Here is a 12,811-nt window from a genome sequence, read left to right as displayed (position 1 = left end):
TTTTTTTTTTTTTACCAAGAATGCGCCCAAAAAAATCATGATCCAGGGGCCAAAATTCGAAACAAATATATATATATTTTAATCATAATTCTCATTATTCTCCTGATGTCGGTTTAATGTAAACAGATTGCGCTGATATGCGTCATGTGACAGCGGGGCAGAGCTGCAGCTGCTGTGCTGTGATGGACCTGATCAGACTGGTGGTGGTCCACAGTCAATCAGTCCCAGATCCCCCGAAAGCCCCCGCAAATAATACATCGACAAGAAGTTAAGTGGCAAGGTGCACCTTTTCGTCGGTTTATTATTTGCGGATTTTTTTTTATAGCCTATATAACGTCACTGCAACATGCGGCTCTCAGTGCTTGTCGGTGTTGTGTCTATAAATTGTGAAATAACTTTTCCTCGATAGAAATATGAGACGTGGTCAACAGGTTTCATTCATCCATGTTTTGGCAGACAATACAAATAACCAATGATAATGAGATTTCCACCGCGCCGAACCAATCACGTGGCTGGAATAGAGCCAGTCAACAGTAACATGTGCATTTGTTTGGGTTGCTGCAGACGTGCACATCAGCTGACACCGCCGGTAAAAGAGAGAGAGAGAGAATGAGTGTTGTCTCGAAAAAAAACAGTAAAGGAGAACTTGGACAAGTGACTGAAAAGACGCGTGGTGCGCAATGCGGACACCAGGCAGCTGGAGCGGACCGCGGTCACGGTGCGGTCGCTCTGCTGCTGCTCACCTCAGTGTGTGCGACAACTCATTCATGGTCTCTGATTACACTGGTAACAGCCTTCCTATTCGCCTCCAATGTAGACGCGACGTGCGCGCTCGTTACCCAAAGCGGCGCGTATCCGCGTGCATTCGGTGCGACGGCGCCGCCGTTTCCCCCCCGTGCATGTCCGTTGCTGTGTCAGGCAGGTGTCTCCCACGGAGCTCTGCCCCGTTTCTAAGGTGAAGGAGAGACGTCGCCTCCGCGATGTAGAATGTGTTCAATTAAAGTGAAACTAACACATTATATAGGCCTATATGTCCATTACACACTGAATGGGATGTTAAATCCCATGTCTTTATTTCTTCAGTTTATTTTAATAGTAATAATTATGACTAACATTCAGTGAAGACCTAAAAATCAGTATCTCCAAAATTGAAATATTGCAATGGTTTTTATTTTTTTAAAGCATTTTTAATCTAGAAATGTTGGCCTTCTGAAAACTGTCCATCTATATGCACTCAATACTTGGTTGGGGTTGAACTACTGGAAATTGACCTTTCTGTGATATTGTTAATGGTGAGTCCCCCCCCCCCCCCCCGGTCCTGACCCGTTTGCATCCCTGTAAAGATTTAAAGTGACCTAAAGACAAAAATGAAGGAAGTTTTAGAATATTTTTTAAGTGATTCCTTAGTTTAATGAATAAAATATAATAAAGTCTCAGTAAGTAAAGACTACAAGACCTCAACGAAAATGTAAAACTCTCGATCTGGGTTAGAAGGAGGAAAAGTGACTTTTAGGATGTGAAACAGACAGAGAGAGGGCAACATGACATGGAGAGGAAACTTATTCCTCAGTTTTCTTCTGAAACTGTTTCCATAAAGGACGAGAAGAACCAACTGGTCGTGACCTGTAGGGAACAAAATGTCTTTTAATTTACACCCCGAGTCCCAAAGAAACAGGTCTGAGTGTTTTAACTACAGATATTAAGATCCACAATATGTAAAAGCAGACTAAACTCAGCTCTGTCTCTGTGGTGGAGATGAAGATCTGTGGCCTCGTATTGTTTCCGTCGACTCACGTCCGTTTGTCGAACTCATCAGGCTGAAATCAAACCACCAGCAGCCGTCAGTCCGAGCTAACGAAGCTACATCAGTGTCTCCATCTTCAGATCCTATCAGCTGGTTTCTTTTCTTTTTGTTTCATGCTGAGGTCGTGCATGTTGTTTGTGAAGTCTGTCAGTTTCCTCCTTGGTTATCTGCTGCTTTCTGTACCCACAATGCACCCTGCCTCTGACTGGTGTTGTTGTGTCATTTCACATCTGAGCAGCAGGGAACTCTGGGAAACACTAAACGCTGTGTGTCTGTGTCTGTGTGTGTTTTCTGACATGAGAATGAGTCTGTTTGGTGTTTTGTCCCTCACTGAGTCTGTCTCTACTCCTCAGGCCTTGATGCCCAACTATTTTTCTGTCTGTTTACATGTTGTATCAGAAGTGACTCATATCTGATGTCTGTATTTACACCTGCTCTGCCTGCGTGAAACAACCTGAAGCTGAAGAGGATATAAACTAGGATAGTGAAGCTTTTTTAAAGACAGGAGATTTATTAGGTCACGTTATATTTACATAATAATTATAAGGGAAGTTTGGAAGGAAATTTGTGTACATTGTTTTCATTGTTTTTCCTCTCTTGATTTCTAATCGGCTCGCTTCAGTTTTTGCTGGTAGGCGAACATGAAATCTGGTGTTTCTGTCTCTCTTTCACACTCGCCCTCGTATCGACCCACATAGAAATGAATGATATATGAAAACAAGAGCTATAGTGAGGGGGGAAAAACAGACACGCAGGCACCAGGAAAATGAAACGGTGTAATAACTCCTGTGACGTCCGATCAGTCTGTTTAGACTGCAGACGTATCGGCAGATATCCGATTTGTATCTGATTTATTTCCACATATAACGGGGCCTGAATCCCATCTGACAATATCCGATATCGTGCGTTTTTTTTTCCAGTTTAGACGTTCAGATCCGATCTGTGTCACTTGAGAGGAAAAACTCTTGAATTGTGCCACTTGAACCATGTGGTGTAAAGACCCAACGAGTGTCTTCTTCTCCTCCTCCTCCTGTCCTCTGGTGTCTAACCCGTCCATCCTCCTGTCTCTGTGTCTCCTCCGCAGTAAGCATGTTTCTCAACACCCTGACGCCGAAGTTCTACGTGGCTCTGACGGGAACCTCCTCCCTCATATCTGGACTCATACTGGTAAGATCCTGGCTTTTTATCTTCAGATTAAAGGTTTTAAATGATCGACACGTTAAACTTCTGATTAAAGGAGTGAAAAATATAAAAAATGCATTAAGTTTAATGTATTTCTAAGCGGATGTGTTGTTGAAGAACATGTTGTCGTGCACTCGATAATCAATCAATAAATTGAGTCGATATCAGACTGGAAACCAGTATCCTAGCAGCAGCAGGTCGTCATGTTTCTCCACAGCCACATTCAAGTCGGCTTCCCGTGGTTACCATGGTTACTGTAGCTGATCACTGATGAAAATGTGACATGAAGGAAAAACCAGCTCTGACCTGAGCTCTGGTCCTCTCTTTCTTTCTTTCTTTCTTTCTTTCTTTCTTTCTTTCTTTCTTTCTTTCTTTCTCTCTCTCTTTCTTTCTTTCTTTCTCTCTCTTTTTCTCTCTCCCTTCCTCTCTCTCTTCTTGTCTCTCTTTCTTTCTTTCTCTCTCTCTCGCTCCCTCTTTTTTCTCGTTCTCTTTCTTCCTTTCTTTCTCTCTCTTTTTCTCTCTCCCTCCTTCTCTTTTTTCTTTCTTTCTCTCTCGCTCCCTCTTTTCTCTTTCTTTCTTTCTTTCTTTCTTTCTTTCTTTCTTTCTCTCTCTCACTCCCTCTCTCTCTCTTTTTCTTTCTGTCTTTATTTCTTTCTCTTTCTTTCTTTCTTTCTTTCTCTCTCTCTCGCTCACTCTCTTTCTTTTTTCTCTCTCTTTCATCCTCTCTCTCTTTCTTTCTTTCTTTCTTTCTATCTTTCTTTCTTTCTTTATTTCGCTCTCTTTCCCTTTCTCTCTCTCTTTCTCTTTTTCACTCATCGTCCACTCTCTCTCTCTCTTTCTTCTACGCCCAGGTGAAACATGCAGGGATGCAAACAGCGCGCCGAAAAGCGAAACTCGCTTTTTTCATGACCAATTAGGTGACTTGTGTGAATCATTCAGATCCGAAGAGTTTTTGTTTTGAGGGGGGGGGGGGGGGGTCTCAGCGTCTCAGCTGGGGTCAGTAAAATGTTTTTCTAACAGGCTGACAGTGACAATCACGTGAAACTGAGGCGAACTCATTCATGGTTTCTGATCATACTGATAACTGCCGACCTCCAATGTTGACGCGCGACGTGCGCGCTCGTTACCCAAAGCGGCGCGTATCCGCGTGCAGTCGGTACGTACATTACTGTGTCAGGCAGGTGTCTTCCACGGAGCTCTGCCCCGTTTCAGAGGTGAAGGAGAGACGTCGCCTCCGCGATGTAGAATGTGTTCAATTAAAGTGAAACTAACACATTATATTGAGAGTGAGGAGTTGTCGTCACAGCTCAGAGCCCTAATACATCCATGTCAGAGCCCCGCCCCCCTTCTCCGCCATGATGGAAGGATTCCGGTGGCAAAAGCCATACTAGTCTATGGGCAAAACAAAATCGTCTACTCCGTAATTTACTGTTTTACAATGCCGGAAATCACTGCTGTGTTAAAAACTGCTCCAGTGATTTACTTTCTCCTTATTCTTTCTTGTAATTTGTTCATCTGTTGGCGCAAAAAAGAGCTAGAATTTAGTCCGTCTCTGTGCTGTTCTGATGTGTTGCCCCTGGCAACCGATAGCGTCTCCTTCCATCATGGCCGACTGGCTGCTCAAATCGGCACGTGACTCCTCACTCTCAATAGGCTATGTCCATTACACACTTTTAGGCCTTAAAATGTCTTAAATTTGTTGAATTATTGTGTTCAAGTCTTAAATAATTTTAGACAGGTCTTAAATTTTCTTATGCCCACCATGGGCGAGCATTTCACTCGCATTTGCCCCTAAAAAAAAAAGACATGTGTGAACCGGGAAAATCACAAAAAAGAAAGAGCACAAACTGGGATTGGTCCAAAACTACAAATCCCACAATTCTCTGGCCTCAACAATAACAGTAGTTAGTGTAAGTAAGGGAGAGTGGAGCTGTAGGTGAAAAGAGGAAACAACGCCACGTCTGGTCCTGTTCTATGTTGTTCGTTCACACCGTCACCGTTTATTCGTTACGTCCGCGGTGTAAAAGGCCGTGACGCAAAGACGCGATTAGGCGCGAGACGCGATTAGGCGCGAGACGCGGTAGACGCAACTTTTTTTTTTTGCGACGCAATACACGCGATTCTTTTATGGCGACGGGACCCTCGCGTCTTCGTCTATTTCATCGTGTCACACAAACACGAGGAACGCTTTTTTTTCGCGCGAGCTTTTACGCGCAACCAAACGCGAGATACGCGAGAAATGCGATTTATCGCTCGTTTTCACTCGTTTCAAAAAAAATTCACGAGCCCGCCAACAACTTTTTTTTTTTTTTTTTCAAAGGAGGTTCAACTGGACTTAGTTATTTGTCTAGGAAGACGTTTCACCTTCATCCATGAGGCTTCATCAGTTCATGTAGCATCTGACCAGGCTGGGACTGGTCCAACTATCTGGTGTGGAGACTCAGTATAAGTCCAGTTGCTTTCGATTTAACCTCCTTTGAAATACTATGACCTGGACAAATGAGAATATGCACAGGCCTACAACAACATTTCTGCTCTCACCAACCATGGTTGAGGTCACAACGCTGCTGTAGCTGCTCTGGAAGTCCGAGACACTGAGGCCAAACGCCGCCGTCGCTTCTGATCCATGACGGCGAGTTCCGGGCTGATGAGCTACAGAGACTTTAGAGTCACAGAGGAGCAGTGCGTCGCTGTGTCGGACTGTTTGTTTGGATTTAATGAAGAAGCTGCAGAGTCAGGTGAGCAGAAGCTGCCCCCCCCCCCCCCCTCTCACCGTGGAGCCGCTGCTGTCTCACAGCCGCCACCGACCCCTAGAATAAAACACCACTAAGCCGTGGACGGTCGCTGCGTGGATGAAATGCTGACGACCAAAACAGCCGCCACCAGGTCACTGACTGGAGAGTTTTAAAGTCGGCACATGAACGCAGCTCAGACCGGCCGGTGCCTCAGCGCGGTGATCAGCAGGACGCTATACCCAGTACCGGCCAGCTCAGTACAGAGGGGGGGGACGATAACGTGACGCACAGTATACTGTTATGAGACACATTATGCATCCCAACTGTCTTTTTTTTAAGAGGATTTTTTTTACCAAGAATGCGCCCAAAAAAATCATGATCCAGGGGCCAAAATTCGAAACAAATATATATTTTTTTAAATCATAGGCTAATTCTCATTATTCTCCTGATGTCGGTTTAATGTAAACAGATTGCGCTGATATGCGTCATGTGACAGCGGGGCAGAGCTGCAGCTGCTGTGCTGTGATGGACCTGATCAGACTGGTGGTGGTCCACAGTCAATCAGTCCCAGATCCTCCACCGTCACCAGATCCCCCGAAAGCCCCCGCAAATAATACATCGACAAGAAGTTAAGTGGCAAGTTGCACCTTTTCGTCGGTTTATTATTTGCGGATTATTTTTTTTTATAGCCTATATAAAGTCACTGCAACATGCGGCTCTCAGTGCTTGTCGGTGTTGTGTCTATAAATTGTGAAATAACTTTTCCTCGATAGAAATATGAGACTTGGTCGATAGGTTTCATTCATCCATGTTTTGGCAGACAATACAAATAACCAATGATAATGAGATTTCCACCGCGCCGAACCAATCACGTGGCTGGAATAGAGCCAGTCAACAGTAACATGTGCATTTGTTTGGGTTGCTGCAGACGTGCACATCAGCTGACACCGCCGGTAAAAGAGAGAGAGAGAATGAGTGTTGTCTCGAAAAAAAACAGTGAAGGAGAACTTGGACAAGTGACTGAAAAGACGCTGGTGCGTAATGGGGACACCAGGCTGGAGCGGACCGCGGTCACGGTGCGGCCGCTCTGCTGCTCACCTCAGTGTGTGCGACAACTCATTCATGGTCTCTGATTATACTGGTAACATCCTTCCTATTCACCTCCAATGTAGACGCGACGTGCGCGCTCGTTACCCAAAGCGGCGCGTATCCGCGTGCATTCGGTGCGACGGCGCCGCCGTTTTCCCCCCGTGCATGTCCGTTGCTGTGTCAGGCAGGTGTCTCCCACGGAGCTCTGCCCCGTTTCAGAGGTGCAGGAGAGACGTCGCCTCCGCGATGTAGAATGTGTTCAATTAAAGTGAAACTAACACATTATATAGGCCTATGTCCATTACACACTGAATGGGATGTTAAATCCCATGTCTTTATTTCTTCTGTTTATTTTAATAGTATATGACTAACAATCAGTGAAGACCTAAAAATCAGTATCTCCAAAATTAAAATATTGCAATGGTTTTTTTTTTTAAAGCATTTTTAATATAGAAATGTTGGCCTTCTGAAAACTGTCCATCTATATGCACTCAATACTTGGTTGGGGTTGAACTACTGGAAATTGACTTTTCTGTGATATTGTTAATGGTGAGGCCCCCCCCCGCCCGCCCGCCCGCCCGCCAGACAATTCCTCTCTTTTTTGGTCCTGACCCGTTTGCATCCCTGAACATGTGGTTACACACAAACACAGTAGGACCGACAGAAACCTGTGATTATTCATATTAATCACAACAGTTTGAACCATATTTGAGGAATCACTGTAAAAAAAAAAGAAAAGAAAGATGATGTTTCTGTATCGGGTCCAAACATCCCAGATCAGCTGGTAACAACAGAGCAGATGAGAGACAGATGAGTGGGAGTCTTCACTGTAGTGACTGTAGCGTTTATAAATACAACACTAACACACTGTGCTGCTGCTGACGTGGACACTAAATATAAACAGACTCACAACAAAGACGTGACAGGACGAGACGTCACAATTAAAACTGTTCCCAGATCTGATCCCACTCACTCACACTCACACAGGTATTTTATTTTATCTCCTTTAAAGCTCTGCACAGAGACGCAGCAGTGGTCGCTCTGTGGTTTAAAATAGACTCTGTCTTAATTATCTCTCTCTCTCTCTCTCTGGGCCGTCGCTGCTCAGAGCTCATGTGAGACGATTGAGAAACCTGGAAGCTGAGTGGTCGTCGGTGTTACACATTTGTAAACAAGTGTGTTTACGATGAGCATTAAAGGGATAGTTCAACATTTTGGCAAATTGGCCCATTGCCATAATCCCTATAGTCACAGCAGTAGGTTTGTTACCTTTAATTGTCGGTGCAAGCTGTTTTTAGAGCGGCGGAGCAGAGCCGTGAGCTGCTCAGAGCTACGCTACGGAGGCTCATGGGATTTCTTGGTTTCCCTCATCAAACTCATCAAATACACAATCCAACAACTCCACAACGCTCTGGTGGACAAGTTGTGACCTGCACATTCACCACGCTATGAGATAATAACAGAACGTTACCAGACAGAGTTGTTTTAGAGGTAAATACAGAGGCTGCTTGATGAAAAACTGCCCCTGACAGGAACGCGCATCAGTGGTTTTGCATGAATTTACCTCTAAAACAACTCTGTCTGGTAACGTTGTGTTATTATCTCATAGCGTGGTGAATGTGCAGGTCACAACTTGTCCACCAGAGCGTTGTGGAGTTGTTGGATTGTGTATTTGATGAGTTTGATGAGGGAAACCAAGAAATCCTATTAGCAGCTTAGCTCTGAGCAGCTCGCCACTCAGAGCGAACTATCCCTTTAATGTCATGAATCAGCATGAGGAGCATCAGTAAAAATCAGGTTTTGTTTCCTCTAAAAACTGTTTTTTTTCTTTTTCAGAATAAATAATATCAAGACACGATACTTGAATGTTTTTATTGATCATAAAGTTAATTTCCCTGCTTGACTTCACAGCAGCAGCAGTGCAGCTCTTCTCCTCTCGTTCCCTATCCTGCTCTGTGTTTTTGATTATTGATATATTTGTATTTTTTATTAGTCAATTTTTCTGTTTTAAACCAGGTTGTACAACTTTTTGATTTGACAAAAACATTGCATGAAGGTGAGATGCTGAAACCAGCTCCTCACTGTGTGAAACACAGAGACGCTTCAGTCCATGATGGCTAAAACCATTAAAGCAAAGGCTGATTTATAATGATGGACTTAGTTTAACTTTTTATAAACAAAGTTACAAGGTGTTTGTACAGATAAAGTAAAAAAGAAAAGAGAAACAACAACAAAAACAGAGAAACTGTGAAATTAAACAGTTCAGATTTAATAATCAGAATTACTTTATTGATGCCTGGAGGGAAATTTTTCTTTCTAGTAAGAGAAATCAACACAAAGTGAGATATACATAGATAAACACAATATTATTACTGAAATAAAAGCAGAATAAGAACAGAATAAAATAAGATGAAACAGAATAAGAATTTTAAAAAAGATCATTCAGATCATAGAAAGTGTAAAACTGGTGCAAAGGTCTTTTATTTAAACATTTTTAATAGTTTGTGTTTTTTTGTCACATGGAGTTTGTTTTCTTGTGCTGAACTAACTCTCCTCTCTTCTTCTGTCTTTTCCTCTTCAGATCTTTGAGTGGTGGTATTTCAGGAAATATGGGACGTCCTTCATAGAGCAGGTGTCTGTGAGCCACCTGCGCCCCCTGCTGGGCGGAGTGGACAGCAGCTCCCCCACCAACTCCAACACCAGTAACGGGGAGGCCGACTCCAACCGGCAAAGTGTCTCTGGTAAGATCACACCTGATCAATCAATCCTGCTGCCTCCACAGCTCAGGGATCAATCAGTTAGATCATTGATTGTTTAAAGGTTTTTATCTTTAAAGCTGAAATTCAGCCTCTGAATGTGAGTATTGATCCAGTAGAGCTGAAGGTGAAGCTTTTATTAGTCGTTTCACATCCCAACACTGATGTAAATCAGTTTATAGCAAATATCCTGTAAATCTAGTTATTGATCGTATAAATATAGTATAAAATCAGCCCATTTAAAGACTTATTTCCCATTACGATATGATTTACATCCTCGATAAAAGACTCTATTTTTCTTTTTTTGTTTAAAACCTTTGTGCAAATGAGAAATTACTGCAAAAAAGATGTTGAATTTAAATGTAAAAAATATAGTTTGTTTTGTATGAATTTTAGCTTCAGTTTTCCTCTGATGTTTATTTGACGTGTGATAAAGTTAAATTCATAAATTAACATGGAGGGTTCATTATGAGGGTTTTTATTCGACTTATTGAATCGTTTAGTTCAGATTTATAACATCTTGGTCTCACTTTAGAACTAAAACTAAACATATCTGTGATATACAGTATATCTGATCATATTATTGTAACTAAAGTCAAAATAATAACTCAAAAACATGTTGATGTTCATTAGACTCTGGTTTATTGACCGTAGCATTGATATAAAGTGTTTTAAGTCGTGGTAATGAGTTCTTCTGTCACTACGACCATTAAAGCTGCTTTTACTTAGCGTCAGATCGTTATCAGATAAGTCTTTTCCAATCACTGACCTCATTATTAGCTACGAGTCAGATCCCATAATCCTCTCTGAGGCTGCAGCTCCAGGAGAAACAGAAACAGAGCAGCTTCAGTTTTGGCTTCACCGATCATTACAGAGCCAAAGAGTACGGTGGCCCCGAGGGGTCAAGAAAACAATAATCTCAGAAAACAGCTTCATCAGTTTGGCAACAGAAAGGTTTAATTAGAGTCTTCGCCTGCTGCTTTTTGTTTTCGGCCAAACAAACTCTGAATTAAACAGGATTTATTCACTGTATTAGATGAAGAGTTGTTGATTATTATCTGATTAATCAGATTAAAACTCCTGCATCAAGTCCACATCACTATTAACTAACCAGCTGGTGATGGAGTTCTCCTACATTACCCACAATGCTGTTTGATTTAAACACCCAGAAACACAAAATAGTTTAACTTTCTTTAGAATAAATAATTTATATGAAAAGTTTATTTCCCAACCCACAGCTGACTACATCCATCCTGTTTACTATTATGGGATGTAGTTTCCCTCATGATAAATTCCTCCTCCTCCTCTTCCTCTCCCTCTCCCTCCTTCTCCCTCCTTCCTCCTCTTCCTCTCCCTCCTTTTTCTCCTCCTTCTTCCTCCTCCTCCTCCTCCTTTCTCCTCTTCCTTTTCTCCTCCTCCTCCTTCTTCCTCCTCCCCTCCCCCTTTTTCTCCTCCTTCCTCCTCCTCATCGTTCCTTCTTCTTCCTCCTCCTCTCCCTCCTTTTTCTCCTCCTTCTTCTTCCTCCTCTTCCTCTCCCTCCTCCTCCTCTTTCTCCTTCTATCCTCCTCTTCCTCTCCCTCTTCCTCCACCTTCTCCTCCTCTTCACCTCCCCCTTTTTCTCCTCCCTCCTCCTTCCTCTTCCTCTTCCTCTCCCTCCCCCTCCTCATTCCTCCTCTTCCTCTTCCTCTCCATCCTGCTCCTCCTCCTCTCTCTCCTCCTCCTCCTCCTGTGAGCGACTGTTTTCTGACGGTTTCAGTAGAAACTCTTGTGTTTTTTCGTCCTCTCGGGGTCTTTTTCCTGTGGTCGTCGTGGTGACGGCGTCTCTGCAGGGAGACGACCGGAAGAAGTGTTTCAAGTGAAGTGAAGAAGAAGCCGAGTGTTTGTCCCTGATGCTCATCACCAGTGTCTCTCTTTCTCTCTTCTCTCCATCTCTCTCTCTCTCTCTCTCTGCAGAATGTAAAGTTTGGAGGAATCCTCTGAATTTATTTCGTGGAGCCGAGTATAATCGGTGAGTGACGTCTCTCTCTTTCTGTTTGTTTTCATCATCACTTCCCCTTCACTCCGCTGCTGCGTCATCTCTTTCTTTCTTTCTTTCTTCCTCTCACTTCCTCCGTTTGTTAAACACTCACCTCTTCATTGAATCTCTGAGTGTGAACAAACAGACCAGGGAGGAAACGTGTCGGTGGAGGCGTCTTTCTTTCTTTCTTTTTACTTCCTGTCGTTCTTCTTTCATCCTCTCTTTGAAGTGTCTCCCTCCCTCTCTCCTCCTCTTCCTCCCGTCGACTCGTCCTCCACTCATCTCTCTCTCCTGTAGCAATTATCCCGTCTCTCTCTCTCTCTCTCTCTACCCATCAACCCAAATGCTGCTTTGCTGCTTAATTTTGTTAATCTCTTATTCTCACGTTTGTTATAATCAACATGTCTCCTCCTCCTCCTCCTTCTCCTCCTCCTCCTCCTCCTCCTCCTGCTCCTCCTCCTCCTCTTCCTCCTCCTCCTCCTCCTCCTCTCTGTCAGATATACGTGGGTAACGGGTCGAGAGCCTCTCACCTACTACGACATGAACCTGTCGGCGCAGGATCATCAGACCTTCTTCACCTGTGACTCCGATCACCTGCGACCGGCCGACGCCAGTAAGGAAACACACACACACACACACACACACACACACACACACACACACACACACACACACACACACACACACACACACACACACACACACACACACACACACACACACAGCAGTCAAACTGTTTACTAGTGTGTGTATTAATGTTGTTATTGTTTAACATGTTTGTGTGTTGGTCCAGTCATGCAGAAGGCGTGGAGGGAGAGGAACCCACAGGCTCGAATCTCTGCAGCACATGAAGCCCTGGAGCTGGAAGAGTGAGTCCACGTGTATGTGTGTGTGTGTGTGTGTGTTTACGATGGAGATAATGAATCATTGAAAAAATAGATAAAAAAGCACGCACATCCCTAAATCTAAACACTGGGTGACGAACAAAACAAATACATGATAAAAAAAAAAGGAAAGTCTGCAGAGCAACAACAGCTCCAGAGCAATAGTTTATTATCACCCAAAAGGGGAGCGACGTTTCGGGTTGAAAACCCTTCCTCAGACTGACACAGGTGGGAAACGCAAGCCTCTAATATATTCACATGATGAGTCAATATTCAAAAAAGTTACATAATTGTAGAACACACAATATGAAAAGAAAAGAGAAAAATGTGTGCACAAGCATGCA

The 12,811-nt window shown here is 43.4% G+C and overlaps 1 protein-coding gene across 4 annotated transcripts in view; it reads left to right on the top strand.

The window, feature by feature from the left end:
- LOC310987575 (suppressor of tumorigenicity 7 protein homolog) overlaps window positions 1–12,811 on the top strand; it is a 72,317-nt gene that overhangs the window by 41,524 nt on the left and 17,982 nt on the right. For all 4 annotated transcript variants that reach the window (XM_083973894.1, XM_083973893.1, XM_083973892.1 and 1 more), the window contains 5 exons: window positions 2,889–2,971; window positions 9,392–9,551; window positions 11,520–11,574; window positions 12,081–12,196; window positions 12,377–12,452. In XM_083973894.1, the coding sequence (XP_083830020.1) occupies window positions 2,894–2,971; window positions 9,392–9,551; window positions 11,520–11,574; window positions 12,081–12,196; window positions 12,377–12,452 (485 nt within the window). In that variant the 5' untranslated portion in view covers window positions 2,889–2,893. The remainder of the gene's footprint in view (window positions 1–2,888; window positions 2,972–9,391; window positions 9,552–11,519; window positions 11,575–12,080; window positions 12,197–12,376; window positions 12,453–12,811) is intronic.

This window comes from Trachurus trachurus (assembly GCF_905171665.1).
Source record: "Trachurus trachurus genome assembly, chromosome: 6".
Taxonomy (NCBI): domain Eukaryota; kingdom Metazoa; phylum Chordata; class Actinopteri; order Carangiformes; family Carangidae; genus Trachurus; species Trachurus trachurus.
The sequence above is the reverse complement of the archived record's forward strand: the minus strand, read 5'-3'. Positions and strand labels throughout refer to the sequence as shown.